This window comes from Schistocerca americana, chromosome 1, assembly GCF_021461395.2.
Source record: "Schistocerca americana isolate TAMUIC-IGC-003095 chromosome 1, iqSchAmer2.1, whole genome shotgun sequence".
In the NCBI taxonomy this organism is placed as follows: domain Eukaryota; kingdom Metazoa; phylum Arthropoda; class Insecta; order Orthoptera; family Acrididae; genus Schistocerca; species Schistocerca americana.
This window is the reverse complement of record NC_060119.1, coordinates 955,013,219-955,040,429: the sequence shown is the minus strand read 5'-3', so window position 1 is coordinate 955,040,429 and position 27,211 is coordinate 955,013,219. Positions and strand designations below refer to the sequence as shown.

Below are 27,211 nucleotides of genomic sequence, written 5' to 3'. Positions count from 1 at the left end.
TATTTTCGCAGCACTGACTTAAGTTATATTAGTGGATTTTGTTGGTTACCTTCTTAATCTTAATATTATTCTATTATACTTTGTTTTCGTGTTAAATTGTAAATGTCCCATGACACGTTGCATCTTTTTTCCATGGAGTCATCTTCCAGAAACGAAGTCAGATATCTTAAACAAAAAAAATAGTTATGTTTTACAATAAAGAGCAGAGCCAAGACCACACAGTACATAAAACAAAACATAAGCTCATGAAGCGAATTTCGTTCAGCAACATTTTAAGTTAAAAAAATCACATGTAATGAAGGACAAAAATGCAGTTGTTTATGATGTTTTGAGTTATGTAAAAACGGAACAAATGATAGATAAGGTAAACAGGATCCATTTAGTCCTGTATTGCTTGATATACACCGAAGAGCCAAAGAAACTTGTACGCTTGCCTAATATCGTGAAGGGTCCCCACAAGCACCCAGAAAAGCTGCAAAATGACTTGGTATGGACTTGACTAATGTCTGAAGTGGTGCTGGAGGGAATTGACACAATGAATTCTGAAGGGCTGTCCATAAATCCGTAAGAATATGAGGGGGTAGAGATCTCTTCTGAACAGCATGTTGCAAGGCATCCTGGATATGCTCAATAGTATTCATGTCTGGGGAGTTTGGCAGCCAGTGGAAGTGTTTAAACTCAGAAGAGTGTTCCTGGATCAATCCGTAGCAATTCTGGATGTGTGGGGTGTCACATTGTGCTACTGGAATTCTCCAAGTCCGTCGGAGTGCACAATGGATATTCATGTATGCAGGTGATTGGACAGGATGCTTATGTACATGTCACCTGTCAGTCGTATCTAGACATGTCTGGGGTTCCATATCACTCCAACTGCGCACGCCCCACACCATTCTAGAACATCCACTGGCTTGAAGAGTCCCCTGCTGAGATGCAGGGTCCATGGATTTATGACGTTGTCTCCATACCCATACGTGTCCATCCACTTAATACAATTTGAAACGAGACTCATCTGATCAGGCAACATGTTTCCAGTCATCAACAGTCCAATGTCGGTGTCAACGGGCCCAGGCAAGGTGTAAAGCTTTGTGTCATGCAGTCATCAAGGGTACATGAGTGGGCCTTAGGCTCGGAAAGCCCATATTGATGATGTTTCGTTGAATAGTTCATACGCTGACACTTGCTGATGGCCCAGCATTTAAATTTGCAGCAGTTTGCAGAAGGGTTGCACTTCTGTCATTCTGAACGATTCTCTCCAGTCATTGTTGGTCCCGTTCTTGCAGTATCTTTTTCCAGCTGCAGCAATGTCAGAGATTTGATGTTTTAAAGGATTTCTGGTATTCATTAAACACTCGTGAAATGGTCATACGGGAAAATCCTCATTTCATTGCTACCTCGGAGATATTGTGTCCCATCGCTCGTGCCCCGACTATAGCACCATGTTCAAACTCACTTAAATCTTGATAACCCACCGTTGTAGCAGCAGTAACCGATCTAACAACTGCGCCAGACACTTTTTGTCTTATATAGGCATTGCCGACTGTGGCGCCATATTCTGCTTGTTTACATATCTCTGTATTTGAGTATTCATGCCTATACCAGTTTCTTTGACGCTTCAGTGTTTTTGTATGTGTACATTTTCGTTAGCAAATAAGCATTGATGTTTTGAAATCTTGTCTTACTTCTCAACACATTACCACACAAAAATTGCTCAAGAACTTACAGTTTGCTTTAGTCATTAATAAACTTTTCTGTACATCGACTTTGTGACCATTGTGAACTGGTCATTATAAAATAAATCTGGAATGTCACAGCTTTAACTTAGTATGAAATTAGTTACTTGTTCTTTATGTTAATTTACTCAAAATTTTTGCTATTCAAATTAAGAAGTATGCTCATTGTTTAAAAAGAAATTTTTTCTCCATGGCGATGCCTATGGGAGTATCATGTGCCAGTAAACACCCGGCTATGTTGACGTTTCATGCTAGAAACTGGTGTCACATGACCATATGCTGTACAAACCTGGCTGTAAAAACATGAAGAACTGACACAGAGCTCAGTTCTTGAGTAGAATACCATTACATTTTCTTATTTATAAAATTTGATCCCTCAGTTGTCTAGCTATATTAAACAAATTAGTGAATATACTAAAATACCTGTCTGCTATTAAAGAATAAAATACACTGCCAGTTACATTTCAGTTCTGCTTAAGAACTTTCGCCTGACAGAAATAAAGTTTGTGATTGTTATTTTTGCAGCACATGTGTGTGACCCCGTTGTAGAAGTAAACTCAAGATTAAATGTTGGTCAGCATTTGTTGTAATGTATGTGGTCATGTTAATATTACCATCAAGCATTACAGATTGAAAAATGTATTACGGTACTGAAGCTTTTCCCACAAAATTAAGATCATACATTTGTTATCGGCTAGTTGGGGATTACTTTAAATACATTTATAAAGATATTTTAAAAGTAATTATTTCACTGTGACCATAAATTACTTTACAGTTGTATAATTGTTTGTATAAACCAAGTAAAAAAACCTTCAAATTACATAAACACTTCCCTGTTAGACTTGGTGTAGGACATGGTAACTCACATATTTTTTTCTGGGTATCTCTATTACTGGTAAAGGCAGTGCATTGATGTCTTCATCCTAGCAAAATTAAAACTATTGAGATTTGTTCAGTCTAAAAGCAAAATCTATATTACCAGCATACATAGGGTCATTTCTGTGTACATCAAGTCTTTGTAGTAATGACTCACCCAACTTTTGTTTATTTTTGGAATAAGATGTCTTTTTAGTGAAAAATAGTAATACAACTAACGTTGGAAGTCACTGAGAAGGATGGCCTGTATGATCCACTCATGTACAATATTAAATATTTCTTTGATAGTTCTAGCTGGTTTTATCTTTTCTCACAACTATGATGTTAGTATATAGTATAGTTTCCAAAGAGAAGAAAATGTTAACAGCAGAAAGTGCACCATGGAAGCACTGTTTTTCACTTACAATGGTTTCTAATTTGTGAAGTATGAAACCACTTTATTCCTGTACACCTAATGTGTGTGTGTGTGTGTGTGTGTGTGTGTGTGTGTGTGTGTTTGTGTGTGTGTGTGTCTACAGTGTCAGTTTGAGATCTAGATGTATGACTAGACATCTGACTGAGCATAGTTATTAACTCTTTTTCTAAGTTTCTGATGGAAAATTTAAATAGCATGAGCGACAATGTTACATCCAATATGGATGTCATGTGCAAAAACAATAAAGAGTACCTATTATGCCTGTTTTCTTACCCACCTTAAACATGGGGTCATAGTCAGGGGTAATTTGTCAGCAGCCGAGCGACTTTTCAGAACACAAAATAGGCCATTAGGATCATAAAAGATGTAAACATTGATACTTCTGTAAGCCAATGCTTAAGAGTTTAGGTACCACTACTCTACCTTTACTGTGTATTTACATTATGCAGGTTCTCTTTTCTTTTTAACTTGTATAATGGTAAATGAATAGCAGACTATTAAAACAGTGACAATCATCATCATAACAATCTTGTTGTTATTTTCAACTTGAAGACTGGTTTGATCAAGCTGTCTTTGCTACTTTTCCTATGCAAGCCTCTTCATCTCCAAATGACAGCTACAACCTACATCGTTCTTTAATGGCATAACCTACATAAGAAACAGGCAAATAAATTCCAGCAGCGAGGATGAAACAATAGAAACAAAAAGAAAAAGAAATAGAAAGCAAGCGAACTGAGAATAAGCAAGTGATATGACAGTAGGCAAGTGTAGCAGATGTCTTAGCAGCTGCGTTCAGCACTGCAGCACACACACAGTCAGGTGTTCTCTGTGGCTGTGAGGGTACGGTCATGTGATGTCAGTTTCTGGTTCGAAACATCAATGCAACCCATAGAGGATGTACGTATATGGTGTGAGTGTATGTGAGTGGAGTTTACTGCACATGTTCTCAACATCAAACCAGGCTAATCATGTGATTTTGGGATGATGCTCCTTGTCTACAATTTGTGGTAACAGTGAACCTTGAATATTACACTTCGCTCCTCATTTTCTATACATTTCTGCAGGTTTGAGTTTTAGTAACAGCTATGATGCAATATTGTTGTTGCTACAGGTGTAAAGAGAAGTATGTGAAAGGAGAACCAGTGACCTTTCGTAGGTATGTACAACATATGTGTAATTGTAAATGTCATTTTGACTTGAAGCACTTTCTAGGTCGAAAAATATCAGGGTACAGTATTTCTGTGATTATATGGCCACGTAATTAAGAGAAAAGAACTACTCAAATTTGCAAGTGTTATTGAGTAAACTGCCAGTCAGTGTACACATACTGGTGCTATATTTCTTCGCAGATAAAATTTATACATTTCATTCTGATTAATTTGCTCCAATGTATACAGGTTTTCAAACCCTTGTATGTATCTAAGCATTTCTGCATGATACAGGTTCCTATCGGTGTCATTGTAATACAATTAATTAGAACAGATTTGACAATATGAATCAGTGCAATAGAAAATCTAAAAAATATATTGTTGGTTGTCATTTCTTTTATTACTCCAATATTCCAGCACTGATTTTGTATTTTTTCTTTTTGTATGTAGAGTATTGTTTTACTTTTCTGACAAGATGGCAAAAAGAAGCTACAGATATTTTGTCTGCCTATAAAAGTAGAAGGATGAATAAAGAAAAATTGAAAATAATAATGGACAGGCATTTGGCGCAAGTCGCTTACCATCTTTACTGTAACAATTTCATTGTTCCAAATATGTTATCTCTTCGTGACAGTTCAGTGATGTTTACAGTGATATAGGAATGTAATGAATTAGTATAGAGAATCGACAGTATGAATAAGTACAATGATGATGATGATGAAATCCCATACTCCTTTACAGAGCATAGGGGAATGATGCGGGAGACCCACACTGCCATACTAGGCAAGGTCCTAGTGGAGGTGGTTTGCCATGGCCTTTCTCTGACCGTAATAGGAATGAATGAATGATGATGAAGAAGACACAACAACACCCAATCATCCCAAGGCAGGTGAAAATCCTTGACCCCGCCGGGAATCGAACGCTGGACCCCTTGTTTGGGAAGCGAGGACGATACCACGAGACCACGAGCTGCTTACATAAGTACAAAAGAAAACGTAAAAAACATTGTTGGCTGTCACTTCTTATCCAGTTGCTGAAGAAACGTAAATAAAGTTGTATCTGCCTTACTCCTTTCAACATGCTGGCAGTCAATATGAGGTGTTGCATTTGGCCTTGAATATCGAGATGATTTTGCTTTGGAGACATCTGACTGTTCCATTTCTTTTCTTACGCCCACTATGTATTTTACTCACATGAATATTATATTCACCATGAGCTGCCATATTGATTATTTAACACAAGTCTATTCTTCTACACTTAATTATAACGAAATGGCGGAAACTGCCCACCATCTCAAAGAACAGCTATCATCAACAAATGTAATTTAATATTGACTGAGCCAAGTGAATAGACACCCAGTGCAGTGGCCAATGGGTGCTAGATTAGATTAGTACTTGTTCCATAGATCATGAATACAACACTTCGTAATGATGTTGAACGTGTCAGGTTAATAAAAGGTGTCTATACAAGATATTACATTACACAAAATATTAAATCACACTCAATTTTTTTTTTTTGTGTTGGGGAAATTACACACTTACTATGTAAAAAAATTCATCTAATGAGTAGAAGGAGATGCTATCAAGAAATTCTTTTTATTTCCTTTTAAATGCTATATGGCTATCTGTCAGACTTTTGATGCTATTAGGTAAGTGACAAAAGACTTTTGTGGCAGTATAATTTACCCCCTTCTGAGCCAAAGTTAGATTTAACCTGGAGTAGTGAAGATCACCCTTTCTCCTAGTGTTGTAGCCATGTACACTGCTATTACTTTTGAATTTGTTCAGATTGTTAGTAACAAATTTCATAAGTATGAGTGGTGGCAAATTTAAATTAGCGGAGGTTGAGGCCTGGTGGATAACGGGAAGAGAGGATATATTGAAGGGCAAGTTCCCATCTCCGGAGTTCTGACAGGTTGGTGTTAGTGGGAAGTATCCAGATAACCCGGACGGTGTAACACTGTGCCAAGATGTGCTGGCCGTGCACCAAGGCATGTTTAGCTACTGGGTGATCCTTATTACCAACAAACACTGTCTGCCTGTGTCCATTCATGCGAATGGACAATTTGTTGCTGGTCATTCCCACATAGAAAGCGTCGCAGTGTAGGCAGGTCAGTTGGTAAATCACGTGGGTGCTTTCACACGTGGCTCTGCCTTTGATCGTGTACACCTTCCGGGTTACAAGACTGGAGTGGGTGGTGGTGGGAGGGTACATGGGACAGGTTTTACACCGGGGGCGGTTACAAGGGTAGGAGCCAGAGGGTAGGGAAGGTGGTTTGGGGATTTCATATGGATGAACCAAGTGGTACGAAGGTTAGGTGGACGGCGGAAAGACACTCTTGGTCGAGTGGGGAGGATTTCATAAAGGATGGATCTCATTTCGGGGCAGGATTTGAGGAAGTCGTATCTCTGCTGGTGAGCCACATTCAGAGTCTGATCCAGTCCCTGAAGGTACGGCCAAACTTTCAGGAAACATTCCTCACACACAAATAAAGAAAAGATGTTATGTGGACATGTGTCCGGAATCGCTTAATTTCCATGTCAGAGCTGATTTTAAGTTTCGTCAGTATGTACTGTACTTCCTCAATTCACCGCCAGTTGGCCTAATTGAAGGAAGGTAATGTTGACTTCGGTGCTTGTGTTGACATGCGACTCATTGCTCTACAGTACTAGCATCAGGCACATCAGTATGTAGCATCAACAGGTTAGTGTTCATCACGAACGTGGATTTGTAGTCAGTGCAATGTTTACAAATGCAGAGTTGGAAGATGCCCATTTGATGTATCGATTAGCACGGGGCAATAGCCGTGGTGCGGTACGCTTGTATCGAGACAGATTTCTAGAACGAAGGTGTCCCGACAGGAAGACGTTCAAAGCAATTGATCGGCGTCTTAGGGAGCACGGAACATTCCAGCCTATGACTCGCGACTGGGGAAGACCTAGAACGACGTGGACACCTGCAATGGACGAGGCAATTCTTCGTGCAGTTGACGATAACCCTAATGTCAGCGTCAGAGAAGTTGCTGCTGTACAAGGTAACGTTGACCACGTCACTGTATGGAGAGTGAAGTTGTTTCCGTACCAAGTACAGCGTGTGCAGGCACTATCAGCAGCTGATTGGCCTCCACGGGTACACTTCTGCGAATGGTTCATCCGACAATGTGTCAATCCTCATTTCAGTGCAAATGTTCTCTTTACAGATGAGGCTTCATTCCAATGTGATCAAATTGTAAATTTTCACAATCAACATGTGTGGGCTGACGAGAATCCTCACGCAATTGTGCAATCACGTCATCAACACAGATTTTCTGTGAACGTTTGGGCAGGCATTGTTGGTGATGTCTCGATTAGGCCCCATGTTCTTCCACCTACGCTCAATGGAGACGTTATCATGATTTCATACGGGATACTCTACCTGTGCTACTAGAACATGTGCCTTTACAAGTACGACACAACATGTGGTTCATGCACGATGGAGCTCCTGCACATTTCAGTCGAAGTGTTCGTACGCTTCTCAACAACAGATTCGGTGACCGATGGATTGGTAGAGGCGGACCAATTCCATGGCCTCCACGCTCTCCTGACCTCAACCTTCTTGATTTTCATTTATGGGGGCATTTGAAAGCTCTTGTCCACACAACCCTGGTACCAAATGTAGAGACTCTTCGTGCTCGTATTGTGGACGGCTGTGATACAATACGCCATTCTCCAGGGCTGCATCAGCACATCAGGGATTCCATGCGATGGAGGGTGGATGTGTGCATCCTTGCTAACGGAGGACATTTTGAACATTTCCTGTAACAAAGTGTTTGAAGTCATGCTGGTACGTTCTATTGCTGTGTGTTTCCATTCCATGATTAATGTGATTTGAAGAGAAGTAATAAAATGAGCTCTAACATGGCCTTTTTGTAACACCCTGTGTGTGTGTGTGTGTGTGTGTGTGTGTGTGTGTATATATATATATATATATATATATATATATATATATATATACGCACATTCCCACTATATATATATATATATATATATATATATATATATATATATATATATATATATATATATGATGAGCTCCAGCAATTATTCTGATCACACGCTTTTGTGCAATGATTACTCTTTTACTTAGTAATGAGTTACCCCAGAATATGATGCCATACTATAGCAGAGAATGAAAATAGGCATGGTAAGCTAATTTACTCAGATGTATATTTCCAAAATTTGCAATGACCCTAATAGCATAAGTAGCTGAACTCAAACATTTCAGCAGATCCCCAGTGTGTTTTTTCCAGTTCAACCCCTCACCAATGCCTACACTTAGAAATTTTGAATATTCTAACTTAGCTACCAATTTCTGATTGAAGTCTTTATTTATTAATGGTGTCATTCCATTTACTGTATGGAACTGTATATACTGTGTTCTGCCAAAGTTTAATGAGAGCCCATTTGCAGAGAACCACTTCATGATTTTCTGAAAAACATCATTTACAATTTCACCAGTTAATTCTAGTCTGTTGGGTGTGATAGCTATACTTGTATCATCGGCAAAAAGTACCAGCTTTGCATCTTCGTGAATATAGAATGGCAAGTCATTAATATATATTAAGAACAGCAGAGGATCCAAGACCGAACCTTGTGGCACCCCATTCTTGATTGTTCCCCTGTTTGAGAAATCACCAGTTTTTTGTATATTATGTGAACTGTTTATTTCAACTTTCTGCACGCTTCCAGTTAGGTATGATTTGAACCATTTGAGCACTGTTCCATTCATACCACAGTACTTGAGCTTATCTAGAAGTATTCCATGATTTACACAATCAAAAGCCTTTGATAGATCACAAAAAATCCCAACGGGTGACTTCTGGTTACTCAGAGCATTTAATATTTCATTAGTGAAAGTATATATAGCATTTTCCCTTGGAGAACCCTTCTGGAAACCAAACTGACAGTCAGAAGAGAGATTGGACGGTATTTGTTGACATCAGATGTATCCCCTTTATTATGCAGTGGTTTAACAATGGTACACTTCAGTCTATCTGGGAAAATACCCTGCTTCAGAGAGCTATTACATATGTGGCTAAGAATCCCACTTATTTCTTGGGAACAAGCTCTTATTATCCTGCTGGAAATGCCATCAATTCCACGTGAGCTTTTATTTTTGAGACAGTTTATTATCTTCCTAATTTCAGAAGGAGTGGTGGGTGGAATTTCAGTTGTATCAAATGGTGTAGGTAAGGCCTCTTCCATTAACTGCCTTGCTTCTTCTAATGAACATTTAGATCCTATATTCTCTGCAACATTTAAAAAATGATTATTCAAAATGTTTTCGACTTCCGGCTTGTTGTTTATCAAGTTTCCATTCGCTTTGATGGTGATGCCATCATCCTGTACTCCTCTTTACCCTGTCTCCCTTGTAGTAATATTCCAAATTGTTTTGATTTTGTTATCAGAAGTATTAATCTCAGACATGATGCACATGCTTCTGGACCTTTTAATAACCTTTCTTAATGTAGCACAGTAGTTTTTATAATATTTGGCTGTTTCTGGGTCATTACTTCTTGTTGTTGTTAGATACAGTTCCCTTTTGTGGTTACAAGATATTTTTATTCCTTTAGTAAGCCAAGGTTTTTTGCATGGTTTCTTATAATTAGATTTAATTACTTTCTTGGGGAAACAGTTTTCAAATTACATTACAAGTGTATCGTGAAATAAGTTATATTTTAAATTAGCATCGGGTTCCTTGCGCACCTCATCCCAGTCTAACTGCTGAAGATTTTCTCTGAAATTTCTGATTGTTGAGTCATTAATTGAATGCACAAATTTGGAGGGTAGTTTTGAATTATTGAATGGAGCTATGTCATATACTGTAACTAGCTGAGCGTCATGATCAGAAAGCCCATTCTCAAGAGGACAAGAATTTATGTTTTTAAACCTATCTTGGTCTATAGAAGTGTTATCTATCAATGTGCTGCTGTCCTTTACTACCCGAGTAGGAAAATTAATGACAGATGACAAATTGAAAGAACCGAGCAAGACTTCCAGGTCATTCTTCCTATTACACTCTTTCAGTGAATCAACATTGAAGTCCCCACAAATAATAATTTGCTTTCCCCTATCTGACAGATAGCACAACAAGGCATCCAAGTTTTTCAGGAATAAATGAAAGTTTCCTGAAGGGGACCTATATACTGTTACAATTACAAAAGAGCCATCCTTCAGTTTAAGTTGACAGGCACATGCTTCTATATGTTGCTCTAGACAAAACTTTTTTGTATCTAAGCTTTCTACACAGTGATAACTTTTGACATATATGGCAACTCCTCCCCCCACCTTATTCTCTCTACTCATATGTACAGCTAGTTTATAACCACTGATGTTTACCTTTTCCATATCAGACACATTATGATGCTCTGACAGGCATAGTATATATATTACATTATCAGATTCAATGTCATCTGCTATCACCCACAGCCTGACTGTCAGCTTAGTTGGTGCGCACAGTATTACGGTCTGCCGTCTACCACCAAGCAAAACAATTATTCCAGGAGAGCCATAACGGAGAAATAGTTGTTCCAAAAGCTATTGCACAGTAAACAAATTCTTAGAAAACCCAATAATACTTCTAGCGTTTTTGGCGAACTAAGTAGCATAAATCGAGTTTTGAAAAGACCTCTACATACGCATAAAAGGTTTTACAAAAACGGTCCGTATTCTCTGTTCTGTAAGTGTGGAATAAAGCAAGTTTTGGTGAAGCCGGCTGTCAAGGCTTGTAGAGGAAGCTGAACAGTATGTATTGAGAAACCATGCTATTTTCAAAAAATGCATAAAGCGAGTTTTGCGAAAAAGGTCCTCAATTTTCGTTCTGCGCATCCGAGTTCTCACTCCATAGATATTTAGTCTCTACGGTGCAGTCGCCTGTGGATGGAGCCAGGCATTTTTCTAGTGCGAGACACTGCTGATATCTACGAGTTCACTATCGAAGATCTTTGAGTTGTTTTCATCAATCTTTGGTTGAGCGCACTTTCGAAAACAGATGCCATGTGTTGAGGTGTGAGATTTGTTGTGGAGTTGCCAGTGTACATGTTTAAGCGAAGTGCTTTATCTGAACTGAGATGTGATTCATTTGAAGTGCAAGGTGTAAAGTTATTGAAGTAGAGAATCGTGCTTTGATTAATTAGATTTACGTGTAGGTATTTATAGAGATATAAGTTAATATACGGAGCATAATGTTTATGGATTAAAATACGTGTTATGTATTTAGACGTAATTCTGTAATCTGATTTCTGCGTTGTTGTGGGACACCTCTCGTCATATGGCATTTTCGTGTAAATGTTGTATGTGAACTTAATACTGTCTGATGGCAGAATGACACTCTTAGACCACGACGCTATGTAATTAGTGTTTCTTAAAAGATCGGCAGAGATGTCAAAAGTATGTCACCTTCAGACCTGTCCTCAGCAATGCCAAGGTGATACTATCATGCCAGATCATCAAAGTGTGCACCACAGGACATGGATATTACTTGCACAGGTTATCACACACGTATGCAACATACTGTTAACAATTTTTCCATTGTTTTTATGTCATAGAGGGCAGCATGTGTGATGGCACAAAGTTCATGATCGCCAGTTTTATTCCCAATGTCCTGGACTGAATTCCAAACCCCTCAGCAGTGTTTCAAGAAATGAGGCATCCCCTTTTACACACACTTTAAGAGTGCATGCATGCTTGCTTTCTCCAGTTAGGCAGCTGAACCTGCTATTTTCAGTCATTCATGCCATATGACCTTACTAAGTTGTGACTGCTGGAATGTGGCTCAGGTGGTGCCTCACAATTCTGGACCACTGCTTGCGTACTTCATCTAAATCCCTTCAAGAACTGCATCAAACCATCTCTAAAGCAACTGGATGACTGGAAAACCTAGACATTGATAGTCAATTTTTCCATTTGTTTTACTGAATGTTTATAATTATTTGTTGTGTACTCGAGGAAAATCTTTAAAACTGGTCAAATAAGTAAATGATACTTAACTGATCTGAAAAGTTTTAATGTCTTCACTTATCACACTGAGGTAGCAGACTGGAAAAAGGGGGGGGGGGTAGGCTAACACAGTGACAAAAGCCCATACAGACATTAGGTAAACATGCGTGATTATACAGGGTGGTCGGAAATGCCTGGTACAAACTTCTAGGACATGTAGAGGGTAGTGAGTAGGCCTACATAACTTTTGAATAGGAACCCATGTCTGGAAACATATTGTTTCCATTCTATGACAGTTTCAATGCAGATGATTATTAGGAGTGTACTTAGGCGTGACCCAGTACAATTGTTGCAATCCATTTGAAAAGAATACTGACTTGTTCCGTCGATACTTACGCATTTGCATTACAACTTACAACTTATGGTTTACATAAGTCAACAATAACCCAGCATTACGGCACCAACTGCAACATACCGATGCATTACAGCAGTGGCTTGATGTGGCGCCCACCAACGTTGTTACACACATTGTACCTCCGAAGCATGTTCTGGTATACTCTCTCCATCCCACCAGGTGTCTCTTCAGTGTCTCTTGCAGCGGCCAGAACTCGTGCCAGCAGATTTTCCTCTGTCTTTACAGTGTCTCATAAATTAAGCTCTTCATACGACCCCACAAGTAGTAGTCCACAGGGGCTACATTCGGCGATCATGCAGCCACGCCGTTGGACCACCACGACCTATCCATCTTTCACCATACCGTCTGTTGAGATGTCTCTGGACAGCCAGTGAAGAGTGAGATGGTGCTCCATCATGCTGAAACCACATTTCCTGACGGACATTCAATGGTGCATCTTCCAATTTGTGTCGTAGAAAGACTAAGTATGCAGGACCCGTGAGCCTGGGTGGAAGGAGGTATGGTCCAATCACATGTCTGCCCAGAATAGCTGCCCACACGTTAGTTCCAAACCTGTTTTGAAATCCCTGAATATGCGTGACATGAGGGTTTTCATCTGCCCAGAAATGGCTATTTCGAGCGTTCGGAACACAATCCATTGTGAACCTACATTCGTCCTTGAGGAGAACTTGATGTGGAAACGGGTGCGTCGTTGCAATGGTGCAAGAACCGTGTGTAGAACATGACGCATTGTGGAAAGTCTGCTGGACCCATAGCGTGTACTCTTTGTTACTGGTACGGATGTAATTGTTGCTTATGCAGGGCGTCCAAGACAGTACTGTGACTAACAGCCATTGCACGCACAATTGTTCGTGAACTCATTGACGGGCTATCTTCAATGCGACGCAGTACACCTTCTTCAAATTCGGGAGTGCGGCGTCGCCGTGGGGCACCAAAGTCCTGCCTCCTCGCAGTGAAGGTACCCGTTTTTCGTAGCCATTGTGTAACTTGGGCAAACAGTTAATGCAATGGAGTGTGACTTTGTGGAAAGCATTTGTGATACATCCGACTAGCAGCTCTTCTGTTACCTCCAGCTTCACCATACACAAGGAGCATGTGTCTGTATTCTGCAAGCATGTACTGCACCAGGTTTCATCTATCAGTGATGCACAGGTATTGACTCGGTCTCACAGCAAAGTGGACAATAAGTGACATCTGGGATTGTTTGACGTAGTACATGTCATCGTGTCTACCCTGTTGCGTACCAGGACAGAGAACTCTGAGATGTTTCTCTTGCCCTAAGCAGGTGTTGACGAGGTACACATCTGAATTGAAGCTGGTAGAACGGAAACGGCATGATTCCGGACATGGGTTCCTATTCAAAATGTTCTGTACTCACTACCCTCTACATGTCCTAGAAGTTTGTAATGGGAATTTCCGACCACCCTGCATATTTGTGGCAGAAATTGAAGTGTGATTGTGTGTCATTACATTCCTCTTAGTGAACATGCAAGACAACATTTTTGTTCTTAGGTGTATTTTAATATCTGATATTTGTTCCCAGGTCAAAATGAGTGGTGGATATATTGATGCAAGTAGTGTTATTTTCTCCTTATACTCATCGGAGGATGTAAGAAAATTGAGTGTTCTTCAAATTACTAACCCAAATTCATTTAATTTGTTGGGACATCCACTGCAAGGCAGCCTTTATGATCCAGCTTTGGGTATGTTGTTAAGAATAGAATTTTTGATTTTTTTTTATAATTTGGTAGTTATTTCTGTTCATTCTTGTGTTTTGAAGTAATAAATTTTTGTTGACACTGTTTATAACTTTGTTTTGCATTAAACAGGTTGTCTTTCCTTTGTGTCAAGGTCTAATTTCTAGAGCAAATTTTCATTGAATGTAATGGAATGCTGCTGCTGTTTCAGTTAATTGTTAATAAACTCACTTACTCACTACCTACATTTAAGAGGATGTCATCCTCTTGTCAGTGCTGTTTATGTATTTCATGTCATGACCTGTAATAGCCAAGATTTGTATTTCAGGCAAAATAATTAATAAAAAAATAAAAACTGCATAACGTCTATATTATCCACAATAAAATGACTGTGGTGGGCAAAAGGAGCAGGTCAAGATCGGACAAACAAAATTCTATGTCTGTCATTAGTACCAGTGATGCCACATGTCCAATAACAGAAATTTCAAGATGAGATAAAAGCAGAAAATGAAATTTGGTGGTAAACTTATCTCAAAAAATTCCATTAGAAAACACTCTGGCACATAGTTTACGCTTGCTGTTACATTAATTACTTTTTATTTCTCCTGCAACAAAATAAAAAAAAAAAAGAAATATTGTTCTGCCATTTACTTTACAAATCAGCTGTTCCACCATCGGGACTGATGACCTCAGATGTTAAGTCCCATAGTGCTTAGAGCCATTTGAACCATTTGTTCCACCATCATAACATCCCCTAGTAATTTGTGTGAAGCATTACCTACTTACACTTCAAAGTTAGTGTGGATGGTCCTTTGTAAAGTTTTTGGACCAGCATCTTTGGAACTCATCGTGTAAATATTTTGTTGTACATAAGGCTTAAGGCTATTTGTGGTGCAATAATAATGTGGACGGTGATTCTTCTTGGAAATCATCTGCTAACTGAGAAACTTAATCAGCATTGACCTTTAACTAAAGGGTTATCTCTGAATGAGATGATACAGTACTCAAATTTTACAGATACAACATTCAGTTTTCCTTTAGAACATTATCTTAAATTTCCAAGAGTTCTACAAATCACTTCAGGGAAATGTTGGAATGTGGTTCCCTTAATGTGTAAAAGTCTTTATCTCTCCCATTTCTTTGTGTAATACAGCTGTTATCCATTCTCTTCTATGTTAAGTATTAATTCGATATGAATGCCAGCTACTCTTTTACTCAGTGAACAAGATCACCAGTTGCTGGTACCACATCACTGTGATGTAGCATACAAATGATCCATGGAACATGAAACTTAACTCGCAGTGCTCTTCCTCTCCTTACTTTCATCATGCCACTCATTGCTGCACTTAAAGCAGCATTTTAATACTATAGTGTTCTTCACACAGTGAAGCTGTTCACATTAATTGAGTGTGAATCTCTGCTACATTTTACCTTTGAACCTTCAGGGAACATTGATTTTGCACACACTATTTGCAGCATTGGAGTTGGTGATGTTGGAGTGTTTGCCTTTTGCTGTCATATAACAGAACAGTGGAATGCCTTTCGAGGGGGCTGGTTTGAAAGAATCTGCCCAGTAGGCATGCTGAATATTATTTCACAACTGTATTTCTTAATAGCTTTTTGAATCTTCGCAATAGTCTTAAAATCAGCCGATTACAGAGTGTGGAGAGTATCTACACGTATGTGAGGATTCAGTGGCAAATTATGTGACTGTTGGAATACATAACTGTAAGTAGCTTCCTCAGAGCCATAACTTGGTGAACAGGCCAAGTCGATTATTGAAAATTTTTTTCTTATTCACATCCAAGCTGTGACAAAATTTATTTATTACCCAGCAAAGCGAACTGGTTGCCTACCTGGTCAGGACGGTAGCACCATTGTGTTTACACTTGAGGTATAGGAATGGCAGGCAGTAACAGCATACACTCTTGTAACCATAGAAATGTAGAGCGGCCAATGCTGTAAGTCTGTATGTCAATACCATGCATAGAGAATTGTGGATATCACCTCATTCATGTGTGATAGCTCATTTATTGAGGCACAGTTTAAAAAACTTCATAGGGAGAACAATTTTTCTCACAAGTGGAGTATGCAGTATGCGATGGGTGTTGGAGAACAGATTAAATAGTTATGTATCTTAAGGTACCAGCTATCTCACAGTAAAGCTCTTTACACTGGTGGGCTGTCATGTAGGAGCTTCATCTTTGATAATAGGATGGGGCCATTTTATCTGCCATCCATTACAACAGCAACCACACCAACAGTGGTGCGGTACTAGAGCGTCAGATTGATGCGCTGTAAGTCATTAGTTTCATGCTGACCGATAAAATGTCGTAGTTTTGTTGACGTTGAAGTGTATTGATGTATATGATCAGAAATATGAGTGAAGATTGTTTCATTTAATACAACGGTTTATGGAAATAAAATTATTAATGTGAAACCAGAGCTACAAATCTTTCTTGATTTAATTTCCACCTGAAAAGTGTTGAGAGTTAAATGTTTGTGGGCAACAATCTATCTTGCTGGTGTTTCTCTGATGACAATTGCTCTAAAAATTCAAAAGTCTATCATAATAAAGAAGTTTGCAACTGTATATTGAATATAAATTCATTTGTATTTTATCGCTATGTCATCTTTTTTAGAACCAAAGGAATGAAGGTGGTTATCGGCTGTCATGAAAAAGGAAAGTGAAGTAAGAATAAAGAAAAAGAAAACTTCATTTCCTAGTAGGGCTGAACCTGTAAACTGCAGCATATTAGATTGAAAATTTATGCGTGACACTATCTTGCTATTTCCCTGGCTGCATTAATTTTAATAGGTCATACATAAATCCATCTCATTGACATTACTTCCGTGAAGGCTACTAGGGAGAACAGTTTTAGGGTAAGCTACTTTGCACTTTAAACCACATCTCGATTCAGTATGTTCTCCATAATTTCACAGAAATTGATGCTGAATAACACATTTGTCAGCATCGTCAAGGCATTCATATTGTTTGTGCTTTGCTTCTTGTTTTCTTGGGCTAAATACTTCAACTCCATTGATCTCAGGATTGCGTCCTGCCAGCCATAATTTGCACACCAATCAAATTGCTCAGCTTAATGTTTGCTTTTTGTGTCCTGTCACCTTCTCCTCTTGCACTTTCACTGCTTTCTCCTTATCATCACCAATGAAGTTCATTGTGTTAACAGAAGATTTCACTGCCTAATAGCAACACACACTTATTTAACTAGAGAGTGTATGTACCTAGCCCCTGCTACTGCCGGATATATGGTTTGCTTTGCCAAGTAATACATGTCTCGTGTCCCCTTCAACTTTGTGTCCCCTTAACGTCACAATAGGTGGATCTGTCTCAATCTGGGGTCTAGGTAACTTCCCCCTTCTTTCCAACCTTGTGTACTCAATCCCTCTCTTCCCCGAAGAAAGAACGAATACTTCCAAAGTTAGGTTAGACTGTTCTTCTACTTTTAAATGTATTGCTGTCTGTAAGATATGAGTATTTCTGTGTATTTATGAAAAAAAAGCCTTTTGTAATTGTTTGAAGTAATATTGTTTACATATACTTCACCTCTGTACAACAGTGATCTCAACACACCAAAACATCTTTGAGATTTTCTGAAGGACATAATATTGCCGCAAAGATTACAGTTCATAGTAATAGATGGGAAGTCATTGAATGAAATGGATGTGGTATCTAGCATTCCCCAAGGAAATGTTACAGGCCCCCTACTTTAGGGTTTAGAGGACACTCTGAGTAAACCTCTTAGATTGTTTGCAGATGATTATGTTATTTACCATCTACAGTAGTAAAGCCATTGGAGGATAAAAATGAATTGCAAAATGAAAAAAAAATTGACAACAACCTTAAACAATAAAAAAGTGAGATACTACCAAAATATAAAAGCCAACCATTAAATTTCTTTTACACTATAAACAAAAATTTGAAGGTTTTTGATTCAACTAAATACCTAGTGATTATTATTGCAAACAACCCAAGTTGGACCAGAATGAGATTTTCACTCTGCAGCGGAGTGTGCGCTGATATGAAACTTCCTGGCAGATTAAAACTGTGTGCCCGACCGAGACTCGAACGCGGGACCTTTGCCTTTCGCGGGCAAGTGCTCTACCATCTGAGCTACCGAAGCACGACTCATGTCCGGTCCTCACAGCTTCACTTCTGCCAGTATCTCGTCTCCTACCTTCCAAACTTTACAGAAGCTCTCCTGCGAAACTTGCAGAACTAGCACTCCTGAAAGAAAGGATATAGCGGAGACATGGCTTAGCCACAGCCTGGGGGATGTTTCCAGAATGAGATTTTCGCTCTGCAGCGGAGTGTGTGCTGATATGAAACTTCCTGGCAGATTAAAACTGTGTGCCCGACCAAGACTCGAACTCAGGACCTTTGCCTTTCGCGGGCAAGTGCTCTACCATCTGAGCTACTGAAGCACGACTCACGCCCGGTACTCACAGCTTTACTTCTGCCAGTATCTTGTCTCCTACCTACCAAAATTTACAGAAGCTCTCCTCGCAGGAGAGCTTCTGTAAAGTTTCCAAATTCATAATAAGCAAAGTTGAAAATATTTTGTTCTGTGGGTATTCCTATCCACACTTTCTGAGACATTTGTGATCAAGTGTCCATTACACAAACGTCACTGTTGACATCATCAGTCCTAAAGTTTAAAGGCCCACATTTCCATTGATATTAGAATCCACTGGGACACTATTGCATCTCAGAAGCTGCAACAGTCTCAGCAAAGCTTATCACTACTTTAAAGCCAAAGCCACTCCATGCAACAGATTCTTAATAGGAATGGGAACAAGAGTTAATAAAATACAATAAATATATCATGACAAATGTCTATTCTACTATCGTTCATAGTGCTGATATCTATTCAGCACCTATGCCTCCCTAGTTCTTTTAGTTGCTTGTTAACACTCAATAACTGTCCTATCATAACTCATGTGGATATTATCATCAGGGGAAGGACTGTGTGTTATTACTATATGTAGATCAGAAAGTCCTATAAGCAGATCAGACACTTTTTATCTCCATCTTACTGTTTATTTTGGGATCTGTAGAACTCTCATTACATGTGAAATAAAATCAACATACCAATTCTACACCATATGATGATACAAGTATAGTAATAACATCCAAAAACCAAGAACTAAGTGATTTAATTGTAAATGATGTTTTTCACAAAATTATTAAGTGTTTCTCAGCAAACGGACTCTCTTTAAATTTTGATAAAACACAGTATATACAGTTCCATACAGTAAATGGCACAACTCCAGTAATAAATATAGACTTTGAACCGAAGTCTGTAGCTAAGGTAGAATTTTCAAAATTTTTAGGTGTGTCCATTGATGAGAGGTTAAACTGGAAGCAACACATTGATGGTCTGCTGAAACGTCTGAGTTCAGCTACGTATGCTATTAGGGTTATTGCAAATTTTGGTGATAAGAATCTCAGTAAATTAGCTTACTATGCCTACTTTCATTCACTGCTTTCGTATGGCATCATATTCTGGGGTAATTCATCGTTGAGTAGAAAAGTATTCATTGCTCAAAAACGTGTAATCAGAATAATTGCTGGAGTCCACCCACAGTCATCCTGCAGACATCTATTTAAGGATCTAGGGATCCTCACAGTATATATATTCACTTATGAAATTTGTTGTTAATAATCCAACCCAGTTCAAAAGTAATAGCAGTGTGCATAGCTATAACACCAGGAGAAAGGATGATCTTCACTATGCAGAGTTAAATCTGACTTTGGCACAGAAAGGGATAAATTATGCTGCCACAAATGTCTTTGGTCACCTATCAAACAGCATCAAAAGCCTGACAGATAGTCAACCAACATTTGAAAATAAATTAAAAGAATTTCTAGGTGACAACTCCTTCTACTCATTGAATAATCAGAATCACATATTAAAATGAGACAGAGGGATCAAATCAATCTAGTCTTTGTCCACATCACTTGTAATCAATGTTTACTGACTGAAGATTCCTGTTAGTAGCTTGACAAGCAGTTTACAGCAGTGTAACAATAGTTAGGGGTTAAGGCAGTTTCCTATCTTTGCTTGTCGTTGTTATAGTTGGAGTCTGGAATGATGACCATCGAGTTTAGGCGTGTTCCGTGCACGTATGTCTTGTTTTCTCAGACAGTCAATGAGTTTTCATTAGTGTTCTGTGCAACCTGCTGTGAATGTCATAGCCAGGGCAAGCATTAAACATGATTGTAGGAAGTTATTCAGTGAATTTTTATTCCATTGATTGTCATGCTGATTGAGACAAGTGACAAATTTTGTGTAAGCAAGTGAGACATAATTTGCAGGATTTAAGCTTTCTTCAAGGCAAAGCATATGTATGTGTTTACAGCAACTGTCGCTTAGAACCAGCAACAATGCCGTTACTTTCCACGCCTTGATCTACATGACACACCATTATTCATCAAGCTGCCTCTACGGGTTATATCAAGTTTCTCCATGTCCTGGATGGTGGTTTTTCATGATGAAATCAACAAAAGCAATAAAAAAAGCATCCCAGATTTATATAAACGCAAAGTTTCCAATATTGGCAAAGTTTTACAGAAGCTCAAAATTTAGGGGGAACTTCAGTGTAAGATGGTTCTAATAGTTTCCACAATGAAACTGTCTCGAAATCTGGTTGAAAACGCAACGAGATTCTAGTCATGTGTAAAGTACAGCACTGGCAAGACGCAGTCAATACCTTCAGTGCGCAATAACGGTGGTGATGTTATTGATGACACCTCTGCTAAAGCACAGTTAATAAACAAAAACTTCCGAAATTCCTTCACAAAAGAAGAATAAAGTAAATATGCCATAATTTAAATCAAGAACTACTGCCAACATGGGTAACTTAGATGTAGATATCCTTGCCATAGCGAAGCAGCTTAAAACACTTAATAAAGGCAAGTCTTCTGCTCCAGTCGGATTCCTTTCAGAGTATGCTGATACAATAGCTCCATTCTTAGCAATCATAGACAACCAATTGCTCAGAGAGAGATCCGTACCCAAAGACCGGAAGGTTGCGCTAGTCACCCCAGTACCCAAGAAAGGAAATAGGAGTAATCTGCTGAATTACAGACCCATATCACTAACTTGTGACGGCATGTGTGCATACGCGCATTGTCCTGTTGGAAGATGACTTGCTTTCTTGCTAAACCTAGCCTTTTTTCGTGTATCTTTTGTTGCAATTTGTCCAGGAGGTTAGCGTAGTATTCTCCAGTAATTGTTTGCCCAATGAGGAAATAATCTACGAACAGAATCCCCTTCTCATCCCAGAACACTGACGCCATGACCTTTCCCGCCAAAGGAATTGTCTTTGCTTTCTTTGGTGGCAGAGGAATATTATGTTTCCACTGCTCTGACTGTTGTTTTGTTTCCGGGTTATAATAGTGCACCCAAATTTCATTTGTGGTCACAAACCGGTACAAAAAATCTTGTTCGTTTCTCCTAAAATGGGCCAAACATTGTTCAGATATGTCCATTCTCGTGCGTTTTTGATGCAGCATCAAAAGTCGCAGCACCCATCTTGCAGATAATTTTTTTATTACTAATTCTTTAGTTAAAATGTGATATACCCTTTCAGATGACATCTGACAAGCGTGAGCCATTTCATGCACTTTCAATCGGCGATCCTCCATGACCATTTTGTGCACTTTTCCAATGATTTCTGGAGTAGTGACACATCTTGGCCGACCATTGCTTGGATCATCATCTAAGCTTTTTCGGCCAAATTTAAATTTTCCCCCTGTGGGTCCGGGGGTTAGAATAGACCCTAGGTATTCCTGCCTGTCGTAAGAGGCAGCTAAAAGGAGTCTCACACATTTTGGCCTTTATGTGATGGTCCTCTGTAGGGTTTGACCTCCATTTTTCAAAATTTTCCCGAAGAGCGAGCCAATTGAGAAAGGGAGCCTTACATGGTGCATCAGGTACATCATGTGCTGAGACCGATCACATCCTTTGTTGACATGAATCTGCACTTCTACTCATTCTCCAACTGTTGGGCAAGGTCACCCTCCTGGGTGCATATTTTACCATCAACTGTGCAGTATCGTTTGCTCTGCTGACAATGATAATGGACTTGTTTGCTTGGTTGCACCTGATATTCAGTACAGTAGCCAGTCCATTGAGGTGGAGCCGCCATGTACCATGTTGGTTGTAGCCCCCTGACCACGCAGGGATCGCTCTGCTGATGTCTGCACCATTAAATCCCCAAGTATGCCAAGGGGTAGATGCCCATCGCCCTAGGGCATCAGGACTCCCGCCAATAGCCATCCTGCCAGGTGGCCTTTGCTGCGGCTGGGTGGCACCCATGGGGAGGGCCCCTAGTCAGAGTGGGTGGCATCAGGGTGGTGGTGGTGGTTGTTGGGATGTTTAAGGGGGACTAAACAGCTAAGGTCGTCAGTCCCCCACATCAGGGTGGATGACACACGATGAAGTGTAGTACATCATCTCTTGCTGGTGGTCAGACACCAGCAGTCTCTAAGCATTCACCGACTCATTTCATTGCTCAGAAGTACGACCCCAAATTGTTCCCCTCCCTGGCCACACCATGGGAGGAACGTCAGCCTAAAGATGGTCGCGGCTCTTATTCACCTCAGTAACTTGTATATTCGAGAGCTGATGGGGAATCTTTCATGACGATGAAGCCTCAGACTTTTGTTGAGCATTTAGAGGACAAGTTTGGGAGGTGGAGGGCTCGTCCAAAATGAGATCTGGGTCAGTCTTGATCAAAACAGCACCCTCTGTCCAGTCACAGGCATTACTCCCTTGTGACAAGCTGAGGGATGTTTCTGTAACCATCACGCTCCGTAGGAGCTTAATTATGGTCCAGGGTATCATATTTCACAGGGACCTTCTTTTGCAGTCTGACGATGAGCTGCACGCCAAAAAGAACGGCGAGGTGTACATTTCATTTGGCGTGTCCTCCGGGGTCCTCTCAGAGCCAGAAGACTACACCTGCCCCCTTGATGGTGGGGGCCACTTCCCTCCCTGTTGCTCCTGCACCACTTACTTCAGGAGCAACACACCCCCAACCATCGGGGACGTCTGTCCCCACTTCTAAGCTGGAGAAGCGTACCCTTGGGTCACTCCCTTCCCAGGTTTCTGCTACTAGGAAATTTGACACCCGCCAGTGGTAGAAGAGCCCAAAAGCAGCTGGTCGCAGGGCTTCATGCTCATCCTCAGTCCTGGAGACTGAATCAGTGAAATCCTTCAAGCCAGGGAAACCCAAGGAATAGTGAGAGAAATCCAAAAAGAAGGTCCCCAAGACTAAGGGAATTGCGGTGGCACCCATACCACCGCTACCTCCAAGCTCTGTGGATGAGGTAGAGAATCTGGCATCCGCTGAGGACCCAGATCTCACTGGACCCTCAGACAGAATGGATATAGGCGGCGCAGGCAAAAAGTCGGTGGCAGCAGGTGACCCTGAGGCGTAAACTGCCTCATTGAATGTTCCATGCCTTCCCAGTTTCACAATGACGTCATCCTCCAGTGGAATTGCAGCGTTTTTTTCCACCGCCTGGCTGAGCTGCGGCAGCTGTTACCACTTTAACTGCTCTGGATGTGTTAACACGCGCTCCTTTGTACCTGTCCCTGTGTGCTCTGAATGCAATTACGTGTGCCACCAGTCCTTCTACCTAGTACTCTGAACTTGTCTACGCGTAGACAGATTCAGAGTACCGGGTAGTAGGAGTGGTGGCACGTGTAAACATGTTCGGAGCACACAGGGGCAGGTACAAAAGTTTGTGTGTTAATACGTCCAGAGCAGTTAAAGGGTTAAGCTTTACACCTGCTTTCTGCATTGCCCTCCAGGAAACCTGGTTCCCAGCAATGCGGACCCCTACCCTCCGCAGCTATCAGGGATACTACAGGAACCATAGCGACTGTAATTGAGTGTCTGGTGGAGATTGTATGTATGTCCTAAACTCAGTCTGTAGTGAACCTGTGCCGCTTCAAACCTCTCTTGAAGCTGTGGCTGTCAGAATAAGGACGATACAGGAAATAACTGTCTGCAATGTACATATTTCTCCAGATAGTGTAGTATCCCTGAATGTATTAACTGCACTGACTGATCAAACTCCCTGAACCTTTACTACTTTTGGGAGATTGAAACGCCCATAACACCTTGTGGGGTGGCACCACGCTTACTGGTCGAGGCAGAGATGTCGAAACTTTACTGGCTCAGTTCGACCTCTGCCTCTTAAATACTGGGGCCGCCACACATTTAATTGTGGCTCGAGGTAGTTACTCAACCATTGATTTATCAACTTGCAACCCAGGACTTCTCCCATCTATCCGCTGGAGAGCACATGATGATCTGTGTGGTAGTGACCACTTACCCATCTTCCTGTCACTGCCCTGGTGTCAAGCCCACGGATGACTGCCCAGATGGGCTTTAAACAAGGCAGACTGGGGAACTTTCACCTCTGCTGTCACTGTTGAATCTCTCACGCATGGGAACATCAATGTGATGGTTGAGCAGGTGACTACAAAAATCGTTTCTGTGGCAGAAAACACGATCCCTCACTCTTTAGGGTGCCCCAGCGAAAGACAGTCCCTTGGTGGTTGCCGGAAGTGGCTGAAGCAATTAAGGAGTGTCAGTGAGCTCTACAGCAGCATAAGCCCCACCCTTCCCTGGAGCATCTCATAGCCTTTAAACGGCTCCATACTTGCGTTCGCCGACTTATCAAACGACGGAAGCAGGAGTGTTGAGAGAGATATGTCTCGACCATTGGGTGCCCTACATCACCTTCCCACGTTTGGATAAAGATCAAACGTGTTTTCAGGTACCAGACCCCAACAGGTGTTCCCGGTGTTAACATAAATGGTGTGTTATTTACCGACGCAAATGCGATTGCTGAGCACTATGCTCGAGCCTCTGCATCGGAGAATTACCCCCCCACTCCTCCTCCCTCCCCCGTCACCAGCCTTTCCGCACTCTCAAACGGCGGCTGGAAGGGAAAGTCCCTTCGTTTACTACATGCCACAGTGAAGCCTATAATGGCCCATTTACAGAGTGGGAGCTTGTCATTGCCCTTACACATTGCCCCGACACAGCTCCTGGACCAGGTCGGATCCACAGTCAGATGATTAAACATCTCTCATCTGACTACAAGCAACATCTCGTCATCTTTAGCTGGATCTAGTGTGATGGCATCTTTCCATCGCAATGGCGGGAGAGCACCATCATTACAGCCCTCAAACCCGGTAAAAACCCCCTTGATGTGGATAGCTATTGGCCCATCAGCCTCACCAATGTTCTTTGTAAGCTGCTGGAACATATGGCATATGGTATGTCTGCAGTTGGGTTGGGTCCTGGAGTCACGTGGCCTACTGGCTCCATGTCAGGGCGACTTCCTCCTGGGTCGCTCTACCACGATAATCTTGTGTCCCTAGAGTCTGCCATCTGAACAGACTTTTCCAGATGCAAACACCTGGTTGCCGTCTGTTTTGATTTACATAAAGCGTATGACATGACCTGGTGACATCGTATCCTTGCTACATTATACAAGTGGGGTCTCCGAGGCCCACTCATGATTTTTATCCAGAATTTCCTGTCGCTTTGTACTTTCCATGTCCAAGTTGGTGCCTCCCATAGTTCCCCCCATATCCAGGAGAATGGGATCCTGCAGGCCTCTGTATTGAGTGTCTCTCTAATTTAAGTGGCCAATAATAGTCTAGCAGCAGCTGTAGGACCGTCCATCTCACCTTCTCTGTATTCATACTGCTCCACCAGTACTGGTGTTGCTGAGCGGTGCCTCCTGGGAGCCATCCACAAGGCACAGTCATGGGCTGTAGCCCATGGTTTCCAGTTTCCTGCTGCAAAATCGTGTGTTATGCACTTCTGTCGGCATCATACTGTTCAGCCAGAACCAGAACTTTACCTTAATGATGATCTACTCACTGTAGTGGAGACATATCGATTCTTAGGACTGGTTTTAGACACCCTATTGACTTGGCCTCCTCACCTTTGTCAGCTTAAGCGGAAGTGCTGGCAGCACCTCAGTACCCTCTGCTGCCTGAGCAACACCAATTGGGGTGCAGATCGCTCTACGTTGCTGCAGCTCTACAGAGCCCTTGTTCAATCCCTCCTTGACTATGAGAGTCTGCTTTATGGTTCGGTGGCGCCTTCAGTGTTGCGTTTACTCGACCCATTGCGCCACTGTGGCATTCGCCTAGTGACAGGAGCTTTTAGGACGAGTCTGATGATCATCATCCTTGTGGAAGCCAGAGTGCCTCCATTGCAGGTTAGGCGTGCACAACTGCTGGCCAGTTACATACACGTTCGTAGTTCTCCTGCGCATCCGAATCACCCTCTCCTTTTCCCATCCACGGCAGTTCATCTCCCGCATTGGCGGCCCAGGTGAGGGCTTCCAATTGCAGTTCGTGTCCGATCTTTTCTTTCTGAACTGGAGTCCTTGCCTTTACCACCTATACTTGAGGTCCATTCACTTACACCTCCATGGTGTACACCTAGGTCGCAGCTTCGCCTGGACCTTTCACATGGCCCTAAGGACTCAGTTAACCCCGTGGCTCTCCGCTGCCGCTTGACAAGTACCGAGGCCACGAAGTGGTTTACACCGACGGCTCAGTGGCTGATGTTCACGTCAGTGTCGCGTATGTCCGTGGGGGACATATAGAACAGCATTCCTTGCCCGATGGCTGCAGTGTATTCAGTGCAGAGCTGGTGGCCGTATCTCGTGCACTCCAGTATATCCGTTTATGCCCCAAGGAATCGTTTCGTCTGTGTACTGACTCATTAAGCAGCCTACAAGTTATCGATCAATGCTGCCCTCGCCATCCTTTGATGGCGTCCATCCAGGAGTCCATCTATGCCCTGGCCTGGTCCTGTCATTTAGTGGTGTTTGTGTGGACCCCAGGACATGTTGGCATCCCAGGCAACGAACTTGCCGACAGGCTG

The 27,211-nt window shown here is 41.2% G+C and overlaps 1 protein-coding gene across 2 annotated transcripts in view; it reads left to right on the top strand.

Annotated features, from left to right (window-relative positions):
* The first annotated feature begins 11,176 nt into the window (after positions 1-11,176).
* Positions 11,177-27,211, top strand: part of LOC124615730 (DNA-directed RNA polymerase I subunit RPA1) — a 306,200-nt gene continuing 290,165 nt past the window's right edge. The window contains exons 1-3 of one of the 2 annotated variants that reach the window (XM_047143812.1): positions 11,189-11,258; positions 11,300-11,351; positions 14,104-14,263. In XM_047143812.1, the coding sequence (XP_046999768.1) occupies positions 14,110-14,263 (154 nt within the window). In that variant the 5' untranslated portion in view covers positions 11,189-11,258; positions 11,300-11,351; positions 14,104-14,109. Of the gene's footprint in view, positions 11,352-14,103; positions 14,264-27,211 lie in introns of both variants that reach the window. The other variant, XM_047143804.1, reaches the window with a different exon arrangement.